General features: G+C 35.9%; 1 protein-coding gene across 5 annotated transcripts in view; it reads right to left on the reverse strand.

Moving 5' to 3' along the window:
- Positions 1-26,657, reverse strand: part of GSK3B (glycogen synthase kinase 3 beta) — a 201,585-nt gene that overhangs the window by 12,933 nt on the left and 161,995 nt on the right. For 2 of the 5 annotated variants that reach the window (XM_089910578.1, XM_022561604.3), the window contains 3 exons: positions 24,147-24,185; positions 21,197-21,383; positions 6,654-6,752 (listed from right to left, as the gene is read on the reverse strand). In XM_089910578.1, coding sequence (XP_089766704.1) covers positions 6,654-6,752; positions 21,197-21,383; positions 24,147-24,185 — 325 coding nt within the window. The other 3 variants (XM_022561810.3, XM_022561735.3, XM_022561671.3) reach the window with 3 other exon arrangements.

Genomic DNA, 26,657 nt, shown 5'->3' on the forward strand with positions numbered 1-26,657 from the left:
TTAAGACAAAGAGAAAATAGACAGGAAAGAGTTTGGAAGATGAACACCTGAGGGCAACACTGTGGGTTCTGCAGCTAGACAGGGTATGGGTGCAGCTTTCCCAGAGCACACTATACAAGTGCCACAGAGGCAAAGGATAATCATACTTGGGGGGGTGGGGGGGGGATAAAGGGATGGTAACCATTATTTTAGGAAAGTAAGTATTTGATACACTGACTTAATTTAACATTTTATTTATCAAAATCAGTGGAAACAAACAATGGGAGAAATTACTCTGGGTTTAATTCTGCCCAGCTAGAAAAAACTGTCTGGTGATGTAGAAGGTGACAGGGTGACAGAAATTCTGGGGTAAAAATAACTGTAATAGTAAGAAAAAGGGATCACTAGCCCTGGCTAAACTGAAACATGACTTTAGCAAAATGCATTTCAAAAAGTTCAGGGAACAAATAGGTATGATTTTGTAGTTACAGTCTTCAAAAGGGGTTAATAACTGACAAGAAATAGAAAATTATGAAAATCAAAATTCTGACCAACCAAACAATTGCACATACTCTCAATGCAAAGTAAAAGGAGAAGAACCAAAGAAACCAACTAAAAGGGTTTTCTTTGATGGGCTCATAATTTAAAAAGTAGGGCACACATCCCAGGAAGAATAGAAAATAAAAATGTGCACTTGTCAGAACAGGCCAGATTTGGTTTAAATGAGGTAACAGCAAAGGGTTTCAAAGCAAGATCAAAAAACATTAAGCCCCCTGACCAGGTAAAAAGACAGAGAAGACAGACCTTGTCCAACTCTTATCATGATTCCCTTTTCTGTTAGAAGGGTTTTCAACCTGGAAAGGATATAACAAAAATCCTAATAAACAAAATGCAGCCCGAGGAAGGTGAGGGAAATCTATACATTTTAAATGTCTTTAAACCCAGAATCTATAGTCCAACAAACACATTCTTAAATGGATTACAGAAATTCAGTTTACAAATATTTAAGCACTAGAAATTTCCTTAAGTCTTAAAAAAAAAAAATTTCATTTCCATCTTTAACAGAGTTTCTTTTTTGATGGAAAAAATCTGAAAGTTTTCTTGACAACAGCAAAGCATTTAACTTAGTTTTCATAACATTATTATATAAATGAGTATTGTAAGGTTGGTCTGTAGTTAAGAGACCAGTTATTCAGAGACTGTCAGAAGAATAATCCCTAGTAAGCGTTGCATAGTCCCATTTAACTTATTTTATCAGTAACTTCAGTAAAGGCAAAAAAACAAAACAAAACAAAAAACTAGTAGGCTCTGACTTGTCCTGGTTAATATATTCTATTAGTTGCTTGGATAGAGGCAAAAAATTGATGTGTTTATGAAATGTGCAGATGACAAATAATTGTATAGAAAACCTAACATCCTGATACTTTAGAACATATTCAGGATTAGGATTTAAAATCCTCATTAGTATGGAGGGGATGCTAGCCATCATTAAAATTTGAAGGACTTTTGCGTGTAAGAATTGGGTTGGTTTTCTATAATCCCAGAGTAGGATCACTGAATGAAAGAGGATTTCTAACAAAGTGATACAAAGATGGAATGTGTTACTGAATATTCCAGTTACTGAATATACACAAGCATGAGACACTAGTTCTCAGTAGATAATAAGGAAGGTGAAATCAGTGGTTTTCAAATTTGTTTTAATAGCAGAACTATTGCACTGGAAGAAGACTAATATACAAAGCAGAGAGAAAACTGCTCTAGCTGAAATTCCCAACCACATCTCACACTTAGGTGGCACTGGATCAGATTATCTCTAAAGTGGTTCATATTTGATTAGCAAAACTATAATTCCTCAAGATGTATTACTCTAGATGGTCCAGATGAATGGTCTCCCAAATGGAATAATTGGGAGGATCTGTTGGGGGTGTGGAGAAAAATCAGGTATAAATATCAAAATAAGAAATTATACTTTATGGACTGAGAGTGGTATGTATACTTTTCAGGAGTTTCTCGTGTCAATCAGAGCCACAATCAGATATAATGCCCCCAGGCACTGAGGTATTCTAAAAACAATTTAAAAGAATGAAAGTTTTTGATGGAAAAAAACTCCCCACCACTAACAACATCCATACCCACTAATTTAACACAACTGTTTTAATTTCTGTATATTTGTATCTAGTTCCTATCCACATGCAAATACATATTTTGGCACAGTTACCAACATGGTACATAAGATTTTTAAGTTTTCTCCACATAAATTAAGATATTTCCACAAATGTAAGTTTCATAATAATTGTCTTTCATGGTTACATACAAATGGAGATTTTATAATGTACTGAAACATTTTCCTACTGTTGACCATTCAGATCATATTGGCTCTCTTTTTTTGTTATTATATAATTATTCCTATTCATATCTCTGTACATGGTAGCTTTTTTTCTTCTATTAGATGTACCCTGAAGTTAAGATCCCTAAAGTGGGATTAGTGAATAAAAAAGTATGAATGCTGCTGTGTTAGCTCTTGTACATAGTAATGCTTTCCAACAGGTCTTTATCCATTCATCTGCAGTCACTACCGGAACCTTGAATACAACACATGGAAAAAGTAGTTGAAACATCTGCAAAAACAGTTTCCTCAGTATTAATCTCATTAAACTGATCGAAGCTATCTTTACTATTTTCAAGAAAGGTGAGAAAAATAGCTATTACTGTGATATTCTATTGTACTGATCAAGGTTCTTTTGGAGAGGCTAGAGAATAACAACTATATATTCCCAGAGTAATCTCACCTTTAGGCCATGGAATAATAACCTTTAGGCCACAATCTGGATAAGAAAAGGTTTACTTTCTTTGCTTTTCCAGAAGTAGCAATATAGAGACTAAATTGAGATTTCTGCCTACAATGTATTTAAAATTTAGTAAGACCTAACATCTGAATACCATTTAATAACTTTGGCTACCAAAAGAAATTGACTAAAATCTAAAGCTTATTTCATGATAATATAGTCAGTATGATCACGGTTGATGGCATCTTCATCATTCTACTTTGTTCTTCTTCTGCTTTTATCCTACCTACTTTAGGATTTAGCTTTGCTCCCAGAACAACATAAATGTCACAGAACTCCATTCTTATTTAAGCCAGCTATAAACAACATAAAAGCTTCTGAGGCAGTCATCTAGGAGCCTCTGTATTCTGATGATCTTGCTCAAGATACAAACATGTGTGACAGAAGCTGAACTTCAGTGGTGCGGAGCATCAGCAGAAATGGTATTTTAACAGATCAGAAGATAATTTCAGGGCTATGCTTCTCTTCCGAAGTTGTTTCTTAGTGATCTAAATCCAATGTTAGATGACTAGGAGGCACATTCTCAGGCTAGTCAAAGTAGATATTCTGCTTCTTGTTGATATGGTTTTGTCCTAAACTAAAAGTGGCCCTATTTTCATGTATATTCTCCATTAAATTGACTTAAACTAAGTAAGCCAATTGTTTAGTTAGAAGTACATATTGCAATTAATTCACCCAAAGACATATTGGGTTCTATTGTGGTGCTGCACCTAGGGTGGGTGATTAGAAATTCTGATTTTGATAATTTTAAATTAGAAAAATTTCAAGGTTCAGATCTTCAAGGTCTGAAGCTTTGTAGCTTAACAGTTTACTTCTTCATACCTTGGAACAGACCTGGAAATGCTTTGTGAGGAAAGTTTCAGCCATGTCAGCAGGCATTCATTCCCTCACTGCTTGGGTGGAGAGATGGGGTGTCTATTTATTCAGGTGAGGAGAGTCACAGGTTCTTTCATAAGAATGATCCTTTTTCGTAAGAGGATGGATGTCAACCTGCCTTTCACATGGCTGGTTTTTAACATTTCTGGATCTGTCCTTACTTGGCAATAACAATAATAAAAATAGTGTAGCAGTTTCCTTTCACTGAAAGTCTACCATGTGACCAGGCAAAGTGTTAAGCACTTTGTACATTTTATATCTTACTTCTCACAACTATATGTAGTGGGTATTTACTATTCCTGTTTTATGGATAAAGAAATTGAAGCTAAGAGAGACAACAAAGAGCATGTATATTTTAAGGTGTTACTAAAGAATATAACTTATACTACCAAATTCTTATTTAAAATATGTGTACACGCACATACATATATATTTACATAAATACAGGTGGCCGTTAAGGTCATACAGTCAATCCCTTCATCTAGATGAGCATTTCCTGAGGTATGTTTGGTGACATTTACTTTGGCTCGCATTACTTTGGCCCCAAAGGAAACTGTTTTCCTTTAACTACACTGTGGTGGTATGCCTTTGGCTTACACTGAAGGGCATGAAGGGCACTTAAGAAAGTATCCAAATGGAACTCACCATTACATTTATTGTTGAAACTTTATTGTTGAGAATTTCATTTACTCTTATCTCTTATAGTACCAAATCTGTGACCCTAAAGGAGAAATACTTCTCAAACAGCAGAGTCAGAAACACTTTGCTTCTCCTAAGCCACCAGTGTGCTTTTAATCTAATGAACAATGGAAATTTTTTTTTTTTTTTTTTTTTTTTGCGGTACACGGGCCTCTCACTGTTGTGGCCTCTCCCGTTGCGGAGCACAGGCTCCGGACGCGCAGGCTCAGCGGCCATGGCTCACGGGCCCAGCCACTCCGCGGCTTGTGGGATCTTCCTGGACCGGGGCACGAACCCGTGTCCCCTGCATCGGCAGGCGGACTCTCAACCACTGTGCCACCAGGGAAGCCCCAATGGAAATTTTTAACAGATATCATTTCTTTATTTACTTTAGCCACTAGGAGGCTCAGAGAAATATGTGAAATCCTTTCTGATAACTATTAAGATACTCAAGGCATACATTCCTTTAATTTTAGCTCTGCCCTTAGCCTACTATTCCTCTATTAAATTCCTCATACCCTGATCTATTTCAACTTTAAAGTAAATTCTCAGGATCAAAGTCTAATGTCAGTTTCCATATTTATGTTGAAATTCGATTTCAACAGCTATAAAATGTATATACCACAATAAAATATTTTTTGAGGACTGCTGTAACCTGTATCAAAGCAACATCAAAATCAGGTTACATACTAGGATCCTACCAGGCAGACAATTTGCCCAAAACCTTAGTTGCAATCATTAACTAGTTTAGTATTTCACATTTATAAAATCATTTAAAATTACCCAAAACTTACCAATCATAATTCTCATTGTTATTCACAGTCTAAAACAATTCCTAGAAACTAGATCAACAAGTAAGTGTACTAGTTCGGGGTTAGGGCCTATTTAATGTTTTGAACAATCTGTGTAATCTAACGTTGGCCAGTGAATTATTAAGTTTATTAATAGCTCATCTAAGTAATTCTGTCTTCCTTCTAAATAGAGGTCATAGTTAAAAACAAAACCAAAAACAACCTCTATATTTTTACATTTAAAAAATTCAAAGCACATTTCAGTACATAATTGATTTGTACCATATTACTCTAAGAGAGCACTGCCACTCATTTTACAGATTGAGAAAACTAATAAGACATTACTAAAACTAATAAAGTTCAAATGACTTTCTCAAGGTTAACATGTGCTGATGAAACTAGAACTAGAAAAGAGATCTTTCTTTCCAAACTTTTTCTGGAATGAAGACAGGCCACAGATTAGAATGAAATGTTTTAAATCCTTATTAGCAACATTCTAAAAGAATAAGATCGGACAGGAACAAACAACTCTGTGTCAGACAACATGAGAGAGATTTTGACCTCACTGCTGAATGCTAAGAACTAGTAATGCAAGATTTTCTCTCTTGGAGCATAAACGCCCTTTGGCAAAAATGGGTCTGACCCAACTCAATTCAATGAAACAGATGATTAAATAAAAATGGAGTCAGCTCCTGACATCTGCGTTTTTGGTGGTGGTGGTGGTAGTGGGGTGTTGAGGGGAAGATACCAAATTCTTTGTGAGCCCAACTGTACTACCTACTATATTTCTAACTTCATTTTAGCTGTCCTTCCGAGGACCTTCAATTCACTCAAGGTTGGGTATTTTCAGAATATCTGTAAAATGACAGTAATTCTCACTAAATCAGGTCCCAACATTAGCTAGCTATGGGACCAGCAGTGTACCTGAGCTCTAAGCTGGGAGACCATGTGGGCATTCTTTTCTTTTTGGATAGACAAGATTTAGTCATATTCTGATCTAAGTCTTAGCTAAATGTATTGGCATTGCAGTTTTAGCCCTTTCAAATGATTAAATTACACCAATCTATATTCATACTTCTTGAAAATTTGCCTCTCTAGTATATTAATATAATTTATATTCAGGGTGATGGAATTAAAGTGAATTATCTTCAATAATATTACATTTGTACAGACTGCTTTCTGCTATAAGCATCTCACTTGACATATTAATCAAGAAATTATACAGAAAGCATGACTTTTAAAATAACAATTATGGTGACATCACTTAACATTATTATAAGATATTTATACCTCATATATAAAGCATTTATGGGGTCCTTTTATGCTTTTTGGAAATTAAAGCAACATTTTATTCCCATTTAATCATTTGGCTATGCTATGTTTTTGATACTTGGAAGGCACTAAATGTTCACATTCACCAAATGAGATAAAATGAAGACAAAAACAAAATACGTTTTTATAGAAGAGACTTATGTATTCTCACCTGAGGCTGCTGTGGTATTTGAAGGGGTTGAAGCAGCTGCTTGAATCCGAGCATGAGGAGGAATAAGGATGGTAGCTAGAGGTGGATTACTTGACAGTTCTAGAGAAAAGGTAAGACACATGTGTTAGAATCCACTCTTAACTTTTATGTGAAACTATTTTATTGGTAACACTAACAGAAGATACAGCATTAAAACATTGGTTTAACAGGAAAAAAAAGACACGATAAACCTACATCTGAAACTAAATCATGAGCTAGTAATTAACATATAGAGAAAGTCCACAGAAATGGTGTGATACATAACAAAGGCACTATCTGCTAAAATTAGGGTATCTCTGAGAACTAAAGATAGGCCGGGGAAAGGTACTGGTCAAAAGTTTGAGGGTAAGCATAATAATAAGATATATTTCTATCTTTTATTAACTTAAATATACTAGGTTTTCCCTTGGTGGTCTGACAGTATTTGGCTGCAGGGATTGAGGGTGACAGTGTCACGGAAAAGAGAATATAATTGCAGTTTGTACTTTGGCATGCACAGACCAAGTTACTCGATAGCAGGTAAGATTTATCCAAACAGTAGTGGAAACGGGATTTAAGGAACATCTGTTTAAATTCTCATTGCTTTTATTAAAAATGTCTTTACTGCATTCTACTTTGCTTTTTAACTCAGTAAGATTATTACTTTTTAAAAGTTTGAAATACGCTTTTATCTGCACGTGGAAAGTTTCTCTCTGTCAACTGTATACAAACTGGCTTTCTTTAAAGAATTAAGTTCTGTATCTGAATCTTGAGAAAAAGATGATATTGGACTTAATAATGTAAACAACTACCGAGACATGGTGGTGAGCTTGTACATAAAAGTATCTGGTGTTAACTTCCGATAATACGACTTCTTCTAGTCTGCCTGGGATAACCCTGGTTTATTCTTGTAGTTCTGGCATTTAACTAGTGAGTGCTTATTTCCACTCTAATAAGTGTCGCTATTAATAATTCTTATTCCAATAATTTGAAGGAATAATTATATGACCATACTAGCTAAAGAAAGATGTTATCCTCTGAGCTACAAGCAATTCACAGTTACGGCACGGACTAAAAAAAGTTAGGAAATAGTATTTTCTTTAAATTAAAGTAAAATTCACATAAAATTAATCATTTTAAAGTGTATAATTCGTGGAAGTTAGTACATTCACAATGTTGTACAACCATCACCTCTACCTAGTTTCAAAATATTTTCATCACCCCAAAGGGAAACCTTTAAGCAACTACTCGCCATTCATCCCTCCCGCCAGCCCCTAGTAAGAGAAATATCGTTTTAACGCAGTACTTTACAAAGCCCCTGGCAATACTGATTTATTCAACTCGGTGCCTTAGTAGCTAAATTTTGTACTAAATCAGATTCTAAATGATAACCAGATTCTGGTAAAAAGAAGCAATATGCTGACGTCAAGATATATGAAAAATGAATGGGAGGAAAAGCTCAAAACTGAGAGAAGACTATTCATTATCTTTTCCCCTTAAATGAGAAGACTTATTAGGTCAGCTCATCAAATAATAACCTTCCCTGAGTTCGAAAATCACTGCCCTAATGATCAGGTTTGAAGAGATGCTGTTTTCTCATAATCAGCTTTAGTAGCTGTTTCAGTTCTCACTGAGGTGCAGAAAGAGCCAATGTAGTTTTACTTCAAATCAGTCCAATTTTAACGCACAACCTTACACCTAGAAAAACAAGAGAATCACTGATAATTGCCATGGCTGATGAGTTTATGGTTCTAAGAATAAAAATTAATGTAAGATGTGGTAGTTACTCTTCAGTAATCCAAAAGAAAGTCAGACTTACCATCCCAATTAAGATTAAAATCTCCTAAAATAGAAAAGCTTCTTTAAAATCCACCCATCCATCTACCCACCCACACCCTCATCCAACTAACAAAACTGAGCATGAAAGATTGTGTTAGGTCCCAGGATAGACAGATAAAAAGATGGTTGCCTTTGTCTGTTCAACAGAAATAGGAAATGGAAGGACAATTACACAAATAAGCTGGCAAGAAAGGCATTCAATCGATTCGAGACTGGGACACTTTTAAATTAAAAGATCTCTATGACTATGAGCCCAACATCTAAAAGAAAACCCAAAAAAGGAAAAGATGACCAAAGATTTTAATATAAGACATTCTGACAGAGCTACAATTGAGATAATCTTTAAAATAAACTGAGTATCAGTGGTCTGTGGTCACATGCTGTCCATTTTCTCCCATGCACTCAATCTCTTTTACCAGATCACCTATCCTTGTGTACCTGCATGTCCAATTGAGGGCCATGGTGGTTTTGTGTCTTATTCTGGTTAAGGTGTATGTATGCATACACACACACACATACACACACACACACACACACACACACAGAGTTGCAGGGTTTGAGAAAAACAATCCTCTTTTTCACTAGGTGGCAGAGGGGTAACTAATGAAAGTGAAAGGGAACAGCAAGGAAAGACGACGATAACCAAAAAAAAGGAAGCTATGGGATACTGGAGGCTTTGCCACATCTAAAGACACAGGGGAGAGGTAAGTAAGGTTCATGAAACAACTTAAAAGACTAAGTTCTTAACCTAGAGTGAACAGTGGATAGCCTTTGGGGGCGGGGAGAACTTTTGTGAAAGTTGAGCCACACACCCAAAAACTTAAGAAATTCTAAACTGGACAGCCACATATAGCTCTATTATCTCTCCAACTTCTATACACCATTGTCCTTTTCCTCTTCCTTAATTATATGTATTCCTTCAGGTCCATTGCTTTCCATCCATTAGCTCTTCTCCACTTCAGAGAGCTTGCTAACTGTCACAGCTTTTGCTTGTGTGAATGAGGAAGCCTCCATGTATTATAGCACTGTTTTCTACACTACAAGTCTGTCCCTTTTGTGAGGAGAGACTATGGGCACTTCTGTGGGCTGTCACAAGTAGTCCAAAATGCTTGCAATTTTTGTTTTTTTGCATGCAACAATTACAACCTACTCCCAATCTCCCTGTCTATCCATGGCACTGAATAGTAAGGAAACGGAGGCAATGAGTATGCATACAAAATGCACTGAAAGAAAGCAAAAAAAAGGATGGCATTTTGGAAGACAGAAAGAGCAAAGCAACAGACATTTTTAGAATCAGGGAAAGTATATGTATTCTTTTTTTCTTTAAATTTTATGGACTGATTGATTGGCTGTGTTAGGTCTTCATTGCTGCGCGTGGGCTTTCTTTAGTTGCAGTGAGCGGGGCAACTCTTCGTTGCAGTGCGTGGGCTTCTCATTGCGGTGGCTTCTCTTGTTGCGGAGCACGGGCTCTAGGCACTTGGGCTTCAGCAGTTGTCACATACAGGCTCTAGAGCGCAGCCTCAGTAGTTGTGGCACATGGGCTTGGCTGCTCCGTAGCACGTGGGATCTTCCTGGACCAGGGCTCGAACCTGTGTCCCCTGCATTGGCAGGTGGATTCTTAACCACTGTGCCACCAGGCAACTCCCAGTATATGTATTCTTAAAGGCAGAGAATATGATGGAGTGTAGAAGAGATTGAAAATGAAAAGTTAATATTTATTCACTAAATGTATGTGTGAGGCTTGAGAGCAGGGGAGATTATTAAGGAAACAAGGAAGCCCATAATATAAAAGTGGGTCTAGCTATGGAAAAGAGGTGGGAAGAATAAGAGACCGCATTACTCCAGAGACATGGTTCAAACAAAATGGCAACAGGTTCCAGAATGTTTTAGAAAACTTCATGAATGACAAGGATTTCTACAACCAATTGAAGATGCCATAAAACTACTCATTAAAAAAAAAATCACATAGTAGTTTATGAGGAAACATTATGAATGTTTTGATGGTGTATCAATCATTATGTGGTCCACCATCAAAACATAATGCACAATTCGAACAAAAGCAAATGAATTTAAAAATAGCTATCAATAAGCCAACCAAGAAAGGTATCAACCAACCAAAAGGTTAACCAAACTCATTTAAATAAATTTTGCTGCACTGTTGACACTAAAAACTATAGAAGAAAAATTCCCATGAAAAGACCACTGTAAGTTAAGCAACCTTTTTAAATGTTAAAAACAAGAACAGAACCTAAATCTAGTTGTTTTGGAGAAACCTGAAGTTTCCCTTAAAGTTTCTCTTCTTCCAAATATAAGATTTCCAAATTTATTAATAAGAAAGGGAGGGTTTTTGTTTTTTTTAATTTGCAGGGGTGGGGGATAGGAGTAAGGGTGGGAAGAGGTATATACGTTTGTTCAAACTGTGTTGTGTGAAAGCTGAGGATAAGTTTGAGAATAGTAATCAATGTACAAGCCAGAAGGAAGAAATCAACCCTTTATTAACTAGACCTCTTACAGTCATAAGTTAGAAGGAAATCTTCTTTCTTTGTTATCTTTGAAAGGGCTCAACATGCAGACCCCCAGAAAGGAGTCACTACAAGAGGCAAACTTTCTTTATCTTCTATAAGTAGTTTGAGGTTTTCATGTGTGTATCAGGTCTCTTAAGAATAAATGAAAATTGGGGCTTCCCTGGTGGTGCAGTGGTTGAGAATCCGCCTGCCGATGCAGGGGACATGGGTTCGTGCCCCGGTCCGGGGGGAAGATCCCACATGCCGTGGAACGGCTGGGCCCGTGAGCCATGGCCGTTGGGCCTGTGCTCCACGACGGGAGAGGCCACAACAGTGAGAGGCCCGCGTACCGCAAAAAAAAAAAAAAAAAAAGAAGAATAAATGAAAATTGCCCGTGGTTGTCTATATAGTTAAAACTGCTATTTTTTTTTCCTATTCACAGAAAATGACTTAACAATGGCATGGTACTTTTTTTTTGAGGAGTAATTCAAATGTTAGGATGGTGAACCTTGATCTTACACGCTGAATTCTAATGTTGCTTGTTTGGATGTATATTTTTTAGATGAACAAGTAACCCCATTACAACTGTTTCTCTCCTAACAATTTCAAAGTGCCCAGGAAATCTCTGACCAAGTTCCTAACGTTGACTACATACTCCATGCTCATTCAGAAAAGTAAACAAATACTAATCAGAAGATCAGACAAATAGTAAACAAATTACAAGGCTTGCTCCTGCTGCTTGGTAATATTAGCAACGTTTCATGCGCAAACTACATGATACCTGTAGAAACCCATGACTACTTTGCCTTGGAACTGCCCAAGAGGGAGCATCACAATTTATACTAGTCACCCAAAAAGGTGTGTACTACATTTATAGTAATGCATTGTGTACTACATAATGCATTTTGTGTACTACATTTATAGTAATGATACATTTACAAGTTATCTAGCAACATGTTAGTATTTTTAAAGTCCTGGTGATTAAAAAGAATAAGCTTTAGTAACCTGAAAATCTTAGAACTCCATTCTTGATGAAATGTATAGCATTTATGTTGAATTCTGCAGGAACCAGTTTGTGTTTTTTTTGTGTCCATTTACACCATGATTTTACATATCTTACCCTTTCATGCTCTATGTTTTTAGCTTTATTTCTCATTTTTTCTTTGTCTTTCTGGAGTCAACTCATTTTTTACAATCAGAATTTTGGAGCTGCATGTGTCTTTTTTTTTTAAAACACACGTTCTTTCTTATTTTATTCTTTCTGACAGAGTTTTGAAAAGAATCTTTTTTTTTTAAACATCTTTATTGGAGTATAATTGCTTTACAATGGTGTGTTAGTTTCTGCTTTATAACAAAGTGAATCAGTTATACATATACATATGTTCCCATATCTCTTCCCTCTTGCGTCTCCCTCCCTCCCACTCTCCCTATCCCACCCCTCTAGGTGGTCACAAACCACCAAGCTGATCTCCCTGTGCTATGCGGCTGCTTCCCACTAGCTATCTATTTTACGTTTGGTAGTGTATATATGTCCATGCCACTCTCTCACTTTGTCACAGCTTACCCTTCCCCCTCCCCATATCCTCAAGTCCATTCTCTAGTAGGTCTGTGTCTTTATTCCCGTCTTACCCCTAGGTTCTTCATGACCTTTGTTTTTTTCTTAGATTCCATATATATGTGTTAGCATACGGTATTTGTTTTTTTCTTTCTGACTTACTTCACTCCATATGACAGACTCTAGGTCCATCCACCTCACTACAAATAACTCAATTTCGTTTCTTTTTATGGCTGAGTAATATTCCATTGTATATATAGAACTACCATACGACCCAGTAATCCCACTACTGGGCATATACCCTGAAAAAACCATAATTCAAAAAGAATCATGTACCAAAATGTTCATTGCAGCTCTATTTACAATAGCCAGGAGATGGAAGCAACCTAAGTGTCCATCATCGGATGAATGGATAAAGAAGATGTGGCACATATATACAATGTAATATTACTCAGCTGTATGTGTCTTTGAATATCCTTTAATCCAACTACCTCATCTTTTTAAATTAGTAAACTCAGAGATAGTGTCTTGGCCAAGATCTGCACCTAGTTAGAGAGAGACTGGGAAGGAGACTTTAGGTCTGACTTACTCCATATGCAATACTGCATATCTTTATTGCCTTGGTTATACATCACATACCACCAGTATTCTGGTCTTCCTGGAAGTGTATCTGTCCAAACTACACACAGAACTTTAAGTCCAGACATTAGTTTTTCATTGTTTGTTCCTATAACATTCCACATTCTCTCCAATAGTACAGTTGAGGCAGCAGAGACACTCAAATCTCAGGGAAAGGAAAATAATCCTCATAAATAATTGATAATTTAGATCCTAAAATTCTGAATACAGCCAATACTGTATGTCAGTAGTACTCTAGTTGCCTGAATTAAAACTAACCTGCCCCCTCTTACTGGCACTCACGAATTTCCTAAGCTCTCCCTTGCAGTGTATTTCCTTGGTTTAGCTTTCAATACCTAGAAGAGTACACCTTACCTCGATATTTTACTCTTCTAAATTATTCATAAAATATTAAAGAATAATTCTGACACCAATTCCTTTGATAAGTATAAACAGCTCCATCTCTCATTTATTTACTAGAATAATCCTTTTATTTATACCCAAATTTCATCAAGTCCATTTATCAAGATCTTTTATAGCCATTTTTCACCCAGAAGAACACAGTAGAAAAACAGGGATAGCCTGTTTTAGTTAAAAAAAAAAAAAAAAAGAGGGGCACTGCAAATGAGAGCAGTTTATGAGTTCCTATTTAGGATTTGATTCATATCCTACATATAAATCAAGATTTCCTATCTTATGTAAATTTATTCTTGCTATTGTAAATGATAATAAAACTAAAACCAAAAAGACCCTAGTCAAGGTTAGAATATTACAAGATACTTCATTACCTTAATTAAGGTGGTTGAAATACTATGTCCACTTTTTTTTAACTTTTTATTTTATATTGGAGTATAGCCGATTAACAATGTTGTGATATACTATGTCCACTTTAGATGTGGCTGAGGGTAAGACAGGCTAGAAGAAAATACCCAGGATATAGAAAGCTAGGTAAGCAGGTGGGCTGACCATATTTATGCGTATCACTATTTCATAACAAAAAAACTGGTTTAAAAATCATTGCTATAAAGATATGGAGCCTCCTAATTATCAAAAATAATGAGTTACAACAGATTTTATAAATAAGTAGTCTACTGCTTTCAGATGAAGAACTATAACCCTTTGGTAAGCTGGCCTTCTGTAACACTTGCTTTTGTTGCCCACCCCCAACTTGTCCTCAGACCCTGTTTTCATCACTTCCTATTCTTTAACACAGTCCTAAACGCATTAAAAAAATATTTCTCTGATCCTTCCCCCATTCCCTTCGGTTTTCTCTTACTCTTCCTTTTACTGTCTTTTTTTCCACTTGATTTCAGGAACCCCTTTGCTGTCTCATCACTGTTTTCCTCATGTCCAGATACTCTTTTCCCTGTATCCCAAGACATCCATAGTCTGCCTGAGTTTGCATGCTGTTTTCTGAATGCTCCAAATATCCTGTTTTAACTCTCATTTAAGCAGTCCCCCCTTCTTCTGGCCTAACCAATAAGCCACTCTTCCTCCTTGTTCCCCCACAAAACTATCATTCCCTCAGATAACCCAGCTAAGTGGTAGAGCAGTAGACTCTTCAAACTAAGTCACACTAATGTAAATCTTTACTTACACCTGCCCAACCCCCATCCTATTCGATGCCCTCAGGGGGACGTTTACTAAAATAATTTTACTTGGTAAAATCTCATAAAATCAGGCTAGAAAATTGGAACTGGAGAATGTGTGTGGTGGAATTAACTGGAGACTCATCTTTAAACATACAAAACTACCTATTTCCAGTATATTCCAGCCTTAGAACAGGTAAGGAATTGGTAAACAAAGAGAATATCGATCTCTGTTGGGATTTCCTGATTCTATTTGATTCCTAAGGTCTGATTAAGTTATGTCCAACCTTTGAGATCCAATAACTGAGGGAAAGGGAAAGAAGGGTATGGTATGCTAAAGGTCTGTCATGGTTTCCAATGTCTGGAGGCAGGTAATACTGTCAGTCAGGGGATCCTAGAACACAGAAACCCCAGTGCCAGAAAAAAAGAGAGGTGTAATAGTTATGGATCCAGAAGGTCAGAAGGATCTCAAAGTTTTCTGTCCCATATCTGTTCACCTCTCTTCTCCCTCTAGCTGATCACAGAAACACTTGTTTTGATTATATGAAAGTAATATTAACTAACATTTATGGCTATTTACTCATGGCACAGTAACAAACATCAAATTGTAGTTAGCTATAAGCTTTACTATATTCTACTCAAGTGTCTAATCTTCATAGTTCTGTTCATACGGTAGGTTTACTTTACTAATTAAAACAACAGTACCAACAACTAGAGGGAACATTAGAAATGCCCAATAAGTACAGGTTGCATGAATTAATAAATACTGTGTGTATTTAAAGTGGCAGGTATCAATCACTCAAACAGTCATTGAGCACCTACTATATGTAGATCAGGGATTACCTTTAGTTTATCTGGGGAAAATAGTATAGACTTCACTGAAAATTTGCTGTGAGGATGTAGGAGGGTACAGCAGAACCTCACTAATGACACCCTCCATCCCCCCCTACCTCTGCCCCCATGTTTCCTATCTCTGCACTCTCTCTAGCTATACAACCAACTGGAAAGTTAGTTCTCCTTCTTCATTCTCTTGAATTAGCCAGTTTTATTCTGATCATCCATTAACTGCTATTAATATGTCCTTTAAAGTTGCATCTGCACAACAGTTACATCTTTGCCTTAGTAAATAAGATGACTATTTGCAAAAACTGCTCCAAAATCAGAACAGGGAGGATCAAACAGAAATAACACAAATTATTGACATCAAGTAGCACCTCTTTCCTGGACAGCTGTGTCCTTATATGGAAACACTGTTCAAGTACAATAGTGATCTAGAAGGATAGGGAGAAAGTACTACTAAGTGATCATAGCCTAGTTTCAGAATGGCTGCTAAGACAGGGCAGCATTTAACAACTTTAATAAAGAAGGGTCATATTACAAAATGATGTCATGTTCAACTTAATACATTGAGTTTTATGAAAAACCATTTCAAGGATATATTCACAGGGTCCATTTGAAGAGGTACAAAGATTCATGCACATCCTTTGCACTGATATCCACAGAATCACATAAAGAGTCTGACAGCCACAGAGATTGCATGCCATGTCTACATATACCACATCCATGTACACACATATTCTTCAACTCCTCAAAGTCATATGCACATTCAGACATACACAGAGTCATATTTATGTTTGATACCCTGGGCAAATATAAAAAGTTGAAATATCAAAATAAAACATTCTTCATTCCTTTTTTAAAACTTATAACAATTAGGTATGTGTGAACAAAGTCTGAATTAAATTATTTACTCTTTAAAATGAGCCTTTTCTTTACTTTAGTTGATTCTATTATTTGACAATATGAAAACTGCCCACTCACAAAAGTCCTTCCAATATTTTAGAGACCATATTCTAAAATCTAAGCCAATTTATTTTCATGTTAATCTGCCTTATGAACACAATTTACTAGAGAACAGGTAAATAGCATTTACCAGGTTCTAAATCATTATACTGCAGTAAGCCTTAGGATCAAATGAGATTCCACTTCACACCCACTGAGACGGCTATTAAAAAAAAAAGGAAGACAAGTATTTGTGAGGATGTGAAGAAATGGGGACGCTTGTAACATTCCTGGTAGGAATGTAAAAGGTGCAAGCCATTGTGCAAAATGGTTTGGTAGTTCCTCAAGAAATTAAACATAGAATTACCATATGACTCAAAAAAACTGAAAACAAGTATTCAAACAAATTCATACTTGTACACAATGGTCAGAGCAGCACTATTCACAATAGCCAGAAGGTAGAAACAAACCAAATGTCCATCAGTACATGAATGGATAAACAAAATGTGGTATATCCCTATGCTATGGACTGAAGGTTTGTGTCCCCTTAAACTTCATATGCTGAAGCCCTAATCCACAATGTGATGGTATCTGGAAGTGGAGCCTTTGGGAGGAAATTTGGTCATGAGGGTAGAACCCTCATGAATGGGATTAGTGGTCTTATAAGAAGCGACACAAGAGAGGTGATCTCTCTTCACCATATGAGCAAAAAGTAGCCATCTGCAAACCAGGAGGTGGGCCCCTGCCGAACACTGAATTTGCCGGCATCTTGATCTTGATGTTCCCAACCTCCAGAACCGTGAGAGATAAATGTTTGCTGCTTAAACCTAAGTGTCCATCGACAGATGAATGGATAAAGAAGATGTGGCACATATATACAATGGAATATTACTCAGCCATAAAAAGAAATGAAAGAGAAAAACAAACACCGTATGCTAACACATATATATGGAATCTAAAAAAAAAGGTTCTGAAGAACCTAGGGGCAGGACAGGAATAAAGATGTAGACATAGAGAATGGACTTGAGGACACGGGGAGGGGGACGGGTAAGCTGGGACGAAGTGAGAGAGTGGCATGGACTTATATATACTACCAAATGTAAAATAGATAGCTAGTGGGAAGCAGCTGCATAGCACAGGGAGATCAGCTTGGTGCTCTGTCACCACCTAGAGGGGTGAGATAGGGAGGGTGGGAGGAAGACGCAAGAGGGAGGAGATATGGGGATATATGTATATGTATAACTGATTCACTTTGTTATACAGCAGAAACTAACACACCATTGTAAGGCAATTATACTCCAATAAAGATGTTTAAAAAAAATAAATAAATGTTTGCTGCTTAATCCACCTAGTCTATGGTATTTTGTTACAGTTGCCTGAACTGATTAAGACATGATATAATGAAATATTATTCTGCCATGAAAAGGAATGAAATACTGATACATGCTACAACATGGATGAGCTCTGAAAACATGCTAAGTGAAAGAATCCCACATTATGTGATTCCATCATATGAAATAACCAGAATAGGGAAATCTATAGAGACAGAAAGCAGATTGGTGGCTACCAAGGGCTGAAGGAGGGATTAATGGAGACTGAGTGCTTAAAGGGTATGGAGTTTCCTTCAGGAGCAATGAAAATGTTTTGGAATTTGACAGAGGTGATAGCTGCACAACACTGTGAATGTATTAAACACCACTGGATTGTTTACTTTAAAATGGTTCATCTCATGCTATGTGAATTTTATCTCAGTTTTTTAAAAAGCTTAGAAATTCATAAAATAACAAACTTAGTTGTTTTAAATTTTATTTTCTTTAGTAATAATAGAAAATTATTAGCCAGTGACTAAAGAGTTAAATGTAATTACTTCAAAAATGGTGCATGGGAACAGTGAAACTGAATCCTGGATTTTAAAATCTGATCAAAGAAAGGTTTAAGCAGCATCTCATTTTCAATCAACACATACAGGTGCACACACACATTGAAGAGTATGTATCAAAATATGTCTCAATTTAAGGAGAATTATTCTCCAAAATGTATCCATCATAAATATCACCTTGTATGCATTTGAGTTTCTACCAAGTTGTTCACTTGACAAGGGGCTGTCTTGATTTGTGTATTCTGAGAAACAAAGTACTTGCTGGAGAAGATACTTAGCATGGGAAAAAACTCAATCAAGTTTCCCTTCAAAATTTGGGAAACTTTAAAGTTACCTGACAGAAATGGTAAAAAAAGAGGTAAAGAAATTTAGCACTGACTTAGTAGTTTCTGATGTCAAGACTCCACAGTTCCACTGGATGTCATTGTATACAAAAGCCTTTTAGATACCACTTTAAAAAGCAATCCACTAAATAATTATATTATGCAGACAATAAACATATACCTACAGTACAAAAAGGAAAAAAATGTATCGTGCTATGTAAATGGATACATGTAGAATTTCCAATGGCCGTCTCAGATAGATTCAAAAAGTGCTTCATATTAAAAACTTTAGGTGATGTAACCTAAAAAACTATATAGATGGTTCAAAAAGTAGCTCTACTGATAACAAAGACACAGATGTAAAAGATGCATAGAGTTTGAAAAAAATTGTTTTATGAAATTTGAGATGTAAAAAAAATTCCTAACCTAATATTAACTTTACATAATATATAATTTTCAATATATTCAAGTTAACAAAAAGAACCCTTTTGGGATCTTCTAAATGGGAAAATAGAGGATCACTTTATATTCAAGGATTAACAGCTTTAGCATTAGAAAAAAGATTGAAAAGAGCTACACCATAAAATGCTAAAAGTGTATTTTGAAGGCTAAAAGTAATTACTTCGGGATTGTGATTTTAATTTTCTCTACCTCCTCTGCATTTTCAACATTTTCTTCCATCTACATGTATTACTCGATTAAAACAAAAGCGGTAAGAATTAAAAATAAAATTTATTTTCTCAAGAGGTCTAAAACTTGTATGACATGGAATCAATGAATTTCTGTTCTGGAAGAGGCCAAGAGTCTCCCAGTCTAAACTTCTGCCAAATCGGAATCATCTTATCTACAATATTTGACATCATCCAGCTTTTCCCTGATATACAGATCAATATTCTGAAAACAGCTTGTTCCATTATTACCAGTTGAAAACTTCTTTATTGATTCATCAATAATTTTATTTAGTCTCTATTTATGCCAGGGGCTGAGGTCTTTATTTGAGGTATTTTTCTCAGGAGTCCCTTAAGTCTTCACTTTTCCAGGCTCTATATCCAATTCTGCTCCTTTGTATACCCTACCTGGCATTCATTAACATTCTTCTTAGAGAGGCATAGTCAGGACTTAAAACAACATTCCAAGTGATTTCTGATCAGCCCTAGTCAAAATTAATAGTCCCAGGATACCTGAACATTTTTCTTAGATGAACGTAGACTACATCAGCATTGCCAGCATTACATAATAGTGACAGCTTAAGATTATAGTCAACTGAATCATCCAGGTCTATTTTACTAGCAACTTAGATGTTCCAAATCTAAAGTTTAAGCAGCACATTTTTCCACAATCAATTTTATAAAAGTTTAAATATGGGGGAAAAATTGGCTTTATAATAAAGGAAATATATCTATTTCCTGATCACAGAAAGCTCTCCATCCCCCTTCTATATTTTTAGCTTGACTAATCAATGAAAACAAGCAATCTATTTACTCCTTGTTTTATCTATAGGGAATTGTACACATTTAATGTTCAGTTTAGGAAGAAAATCATATCATCAGAGGCAGTGTGGTTGATGAATGAATGAAAAATGAACACAGAAATGGTGAAGAAATTACTATCCCTGGGCTTTTTAGAAACCACCAATGCACAAACTTAGTTTTCCAATCAGTGTTTCCTCAGCAGCAATGATGCCAAGCCCAGAAGGGATGACAATTTCTCTTCTACATCCCTTATATATAAAGTTATATTAAGTTCCAAGAAGGGGTTTATAGGACTCTAGTTTTCCCCATCTGTATAATGTCTAAAATTATAAAAATACAGCCACCAATTTATTCCCAGGTTAAAAAAACTTGATATAAATCCTTGGGAAGCAAGAAATTTTAATATTCTAAGTTTCATATACAAAGCTGAAGGTTAAATTATACATTAGTCTTACTAGTGATAAACCTCACTCAGTGAAATCTCTATATAACTTCTCCAGTACCAAGATTTATCATGATCTGCTAAAAATTAGAGAAGCTACGCCTATTTGAAACTTTTTGCCTGCCATTATTTTGTTCAAAACCATACAAGTGATAGCCTAATAAGTGGTTAGATAGGATGCTTCCTACCTGCATAAGTACTTAATATGCCTACTTTTATCCTACACAGATTTAATTAACAGAGTGTCACTTCACACACATGCGTAATTTTCCCAGAAATGGTAAAAGAATTAAGTGTTAGGGCTTCCCTGGTGGCGCAGTGGTTGAGAGTCCGCCTGCCGATGCAGGGGACACGGGTTCGTGCTCCGGTCCGGGAAGATCCCACATGCCGTGGAGTGGCTGGGCCCGTGAGCCATGGCCGCTGAGCCTGCGCGTCCAGAGCCTGTGCTCCACAACGGGAGAGGCCACAGCAGTGAGAGGCCCATATACTGCAAAAAAAAAAGAATTAAGTGTTAGGAGTTACCTTGAGTGGTGAAGTTGAAGAGTGCAGGTGTGTCTCGCCCATTTGGTAGTTTGACATTTGGGTCCCGTAATTCATCAAAAAATGAATGTGCACAAGCTTCCAGTGGTGTCAATCGGGCAGTTGGGGTATATTCCAGCAGACGGCTACATAGTGCAATCGCCTCTGGTGGAGTTCGAGGTCGGAAGACCTACGGTATAAAAAAAGAGAAGGTACAATTAATGTTTCCTTGTAAGAATCTTAGCAAATTATCCTCTGAGTACTGAGTTAATTCCCACCATGTACAAAAACATGGTTGCATTTGTGAAAGGAACCTTCTAGAATGAAAGGAGTTAACTGCACATGATTTACCACAGTGATGTGAACTGCTAATTAAAGACTATATGAGAAAAGCTCAGAGAAAAAACTAGGGGAAATGGAAAAAAATCTATATATGCTAATCATAAAGCAGTACAATCAAACATGCACACAAAATGTGACAGGCACAAAAGAAAGCCTGGGTTCTGGAGGCAAGCGCAACTAGGAGAATACAAAATTAATTTTAAAGTTTTGACTGCTGTGGCAATAGACAAAACGTTGCCTCTTTTGTGTGATTTTTTTAGCAGAACGATTATGGATAATGGACAGCACTGTTCAAATTTTGGCAATTAATATCTTTTAAAAAAGAAAAGCTGTTTTACTCTTAGTCTATAAATATTAATGATTTGGTATTAATTCTTCAATAAGCAGAGACCATTATTATTTGAAGAAATTCTTGAATATCCAGAACTTCGCAAAATGTCCAAAACTGTTTTCTCAGGTAGCTGTTGTCGTGAACACGGCCAGTTTACCCTCATTTGAATAAATATTCTAGGGTTTTAATCAGGAATAGAGAAATGTATTTTTCATTAAGAGCTATTAATTCACAGAAAAAGTAAACTGAAAGCTATACTGAAGCAAAATGCAAATAAATAAATTTGCTTAAAGGAATAGAAAGCTTTCTACTCATCTATGTCTAATAAATACATGAAACTATGAAAAATATACTGTGTTCTAAATTATGGACAGTTAAAGAATAAAAGCAGAAGGGGAAAAACAAATAAACGAACAGAAAGCCTTTGAAACTAAAGAAAAATGAAACATATACCCCTTGACAGGAAGAACACAGAATCAAATAGAAGGTGTAGTAGTGGCAGTGGTGGAGGTGGACAGACACATAAAGAGAAAGAGATGTGTAAAAATGGAGGGAAATAGACCTAAAAGTGAGGAAAGAACATGTAGATTGTGACAAGGCACAGAGGAGCCTGGGAGGCTTAAGTTTTCCTAACGAGAAAGGCTCATGTAACATTTGTCTATTCACCTAGGCTGAAAGCAGAACTGGTTACTACTACAGACTCCTTAGGTTATAAGAGACTATTTATGAGAGTACTCTACTCTGAAAATCTTTTCTTATTCCTTTTGTTTTTACACAAAGTTTATTATTAATAAAGATATTTTCCATGGAAATTGAGAGATTGGCTTGGGTAGGATATTAGAAATTTATTTCCGAATATTAAAGGCCTTAGTTAATTTATTTGCCTTGTTAGAAAACCCTCTCTCTAAGGTCAAAAACTGCTTTATCTTTATTCTTTTGAGTAATCTGACTTGCCTCAGTCAAGGAGTTACTGTATTATTTGAAATGTTTAGATCTTACACTGTTCTTAGTCATTTTCCCCTTTCTTGCTCCCCAGCCAGAACCATAATCAAAGTGTGAAAGAAAATAATCAGTGGAAATATTTAGAAAATTTTTCATAAAAATATTAAGCACTACTGACATTGCCCTGAGGGCAATTTGCATTTGACAGCATATGGACTTATTTTGCTAGCTAGTCTAATAAAAATGTCTCTGCACCAATATGGTAACACATAAGTAGAATTAAAAGTACCACCACCAAAAGCAGAAATAAATATCTTCTAACATTCAAATGCAGGGTAGCTACACAGTGAGTGTAGTTTAAATGAAAAAAAAATTTGTGTTATTGCTATTAATAAATCAGTATTGTAAGCTTATTTCTGATTATTAAAAAAAAAAAGTCATCCACATCTTTCTGGTTTCTTACTGGCTACAAGTGACCATCCATGTTGGTACTAAGACACATATTAGCTTATTCTTGCCTAACTCACAGTATCAAAGAGTTAAAAACAATAAAGAAAAGAATTCATTCCAAGAGCCTAAAATTAAGACTTAACCCGCCTTTCAAAAATGTATCCATTATTAATTTAAACGCCTTGAGAGATTCTTGATGAGAAAAGTCTTGGTTCAGTAATCTATGGATAAAGGTTAAGCGGAAAATTATGTGGGGTCAAAACCCAGTGTACCCAAAGTCCAGATTTCTGACCATAAGACTGGGTGTGGTAGCATGCAACTTTCAAAAATTACAGGCCAAACTAGAAATAGCTCTTCTGAATTATGTCTGTGTCTAAAGAAAAGGAAACCAGTAACTATTGAGATTTGGCTTCTTTTTTTTTTTTTTTTTGGCCGCAATGCGCAGCATGCAGAACTTCCCCAACCAGGGATCGAACCCATCCCCACTTCAGTGGAAATAAAGTCTTAACCCCTGGACTGCCATGGAAGTCCTTGGCTTCTAGTTTCTGCTGCTTTTCATTCCTTACTCATTTAAATTGCCTAACACTCAGAATCTTTGGTTCTGTGGATCTTTGTCAATATTTATTCTTGTAAAAATAATAATTTTTAAACCCCTCAACTCCTAAACTTCAGCTTAGATGTCAATAAATCACTCAGGAAACTGACAATCTAAATATACTATAAGCAAAACCTATACCATACAGTGAGTAAAAACAGAAATCACAGCTACCTACATTGTTTTCACTATTACATTTCAAGAATGAATAACTATTTAGCCTTTCAAAAAGTTTTCCCCCTAGTTTTATAGACCTGCCCTGAAATTTTGGGAAAAAAAAATTAAGTACATACCCGAACTCCTGAGGTGAAATGTCCTGTTCCTGACGAATCCTAAAGATGAGAATGCAGTGAAATAATCCAAACAGGGGAAGTCAATCCAAAAGAGAATAGTCCAGCAAGGAAAAATATATCCAATGTTATAAGAAATCCATGGTGTGGGGGGGGACATAGAAAATGTTTATACAGTTATAAACTTTAAACATCAGTCTCCACAGTAGCAAGTCCAAGTTTTAAAAATTATTTCACCACAGTGTATGCAAAAAAAATTTGATTGCGCAATGGTGAGGCACAGTAAAGAAACATTTTAATTTTAGTTAATTATGTTCCGATGCCAGTGCGTTTATTAAAAAAATACAAAACCAAAAAAAGTTAAAATCAAAATGAAATCTAGAAGTAAAGTTCCCAAAGTAAAGTGTTTGGTCTTCTACGACCTGGATTCATTGTCCATTGACATGGCTTGGGAGGGGGCATATTAGACTGCTTTTAAAGATACAAGTTCCCAATTTGCTAATTTTCTCTATTAATGAATTTCAGTACACAGTATAAACATTTTTTGCTAAATTATTAGTGATGAGAGAAAAGTAATAAATATATTTAATTTATATTACTATAGATTTCAAGCCAGATATTTTCAATTTGTGTGAGCTAAGAAGGATCAGGCCACCGCGGATTATTCTCCATTTTGGATTGACTTCCCTGCTAAGAGATGTTTACTGACATTCTCATTATCTTAGAGGACTCTTCAGGAAATTGACATATCACCTCAGGAGTGCGGGTATAAACTTACTTTTTCTATTGTGGGCTTTGCCCCCTGATACCCTTGCACCCATTACTTAGGAAGAATAATGAACATTCTTTCTTTTTGGAAAAACTCACTGAAAAAAATTCTATATCTTTGAGCACTACAAATTCAACACAGTTCCATCTGCAAATATGCCCAATTCACCCACCAAAAGCTAAACAAAAATATATACAATGAACAATACAACTAAGGGACAGTCACAGTTATAGGTGACATGCATAGTAATGTACACCAACACCTAGGCACAACGGAGCCAATTATGCAAAAGGGAGGTAGTAGGGTCTATTATGTCTAGGTATTGAGAACAAAAAATGGCAGACCTCACCAGTAGCTGTGAATTCCCTTGGCTATTCTAAGAGAATTTAACATTCTTTTAGGATAGTTTCCAGTGGGGGAATTAAATATTTTGCAAAAATAAATAATCCGCGGATTATTTTTAGTCTGCAGACTAAAATTTAGTACACGGATTAAAATCCGGCCCATCAGGATAAAAATCTCTCATGAACTTAAAACACAACCAGGTGGACAAAAGTAGAAAACCAGACTAAAAAAACTGAGAGCGCAAAGTAAGACTCAACTGGGCCAACTAATAATTAGTGCGCAGACTAAATATGGCCAGCCAAGAATGTCAGCAAGGCCATGAAGAGCCCAAAACACCCCCTGTAAAAACTAAAACCAAAAATAAATAAATAAAACAAAACAGAACAAAGCAAAAAATAAATAAACAAAAGAAGGAAAGAAAACAAAAGAGAAAGGAAAAACTGAAAAGAACCAAAACACTGACATGAACTTTTAAGTGATTCAAATACTACCTCACCTGTGCAGCAACTCATTTTCTTAAATTGAAACAAACTCTCATCACAAATACTAGTCTATAGAAGAAACTGAGAGAAAAAATTCATTTTTTTCCAAAATAAATTATCTGTGGTACTGAACAAATGCAAATGAGTCCTTAACAGAAGAATTATTCAAAATAAATTTGTATTTGGATAACTCAGAAAGGACAGAGGTAATTTTCTCCTTTACATGTCCTAGAATAGACTTTTGCCATCAAACGTCAAATTTCAACCTGGAGCTAACTGTTATGACTGAATCATAAGCCCCTTAAAATTATCATTTATAAATGGTCATATATACCACATCAAGGCCTATGGTTGATTCTCATAGCATCAGCTTTCAACAATTCCACTGTATTAAACAGCCAACCAGAGCAATGTAAGAATGCCTATGAGCAATGTTAATTAATCTAAGTAGAATGCAGAACAAGTACTGTGCCTGTTTCGAACAGCTACTCCTCCCAAGTTTTCATTGTGATAAATGTACAATACAGACGACACTGTTCTCTGGTCATACACAAAATACACAAGCATCCAATGCTAAAAACTGATAATACACCATGAACATTCCTGAAGAGCAACCCTAATATATAAAATTATTTGCAATTTGTAAGCCTTAAATACAGGACTAAAAGTGAGACAATGCCATGGATTTGTTGACTAGTTAATTATGCTAATTAATCAAGTTAATTAAGAAAAGAACTTAAGTCTACTGAAGTGCCCATGTGCAGTACATAATTCATAAGAAACAAAAACATCCTTTCCTTAGCCACAGCAGAGCCAGCATTCAATACATTTCAGCTGCACTAATTAAAAGGCTTATGGAGCTTTCCTGAGCTCTAATACACATAAGGAATATCATATGTGTATTGATATCAGCATTTA

This window comes from Delphinapterus leucas, chromosome 4 (assembly GCF_059928025.1).
Source record: "Delphinapterus leucas isolate spDelLeu-1000000601 "Yukka" chromosome 4, BTC_Dleu_Yukka2, whole genome shotgun sequence".
NCBI lineage: Eukaryota > Metazoa > Chordata > Mammalia > Artiodactyla > Monodontidae > Delphinapterus > Delphinapterus leucas.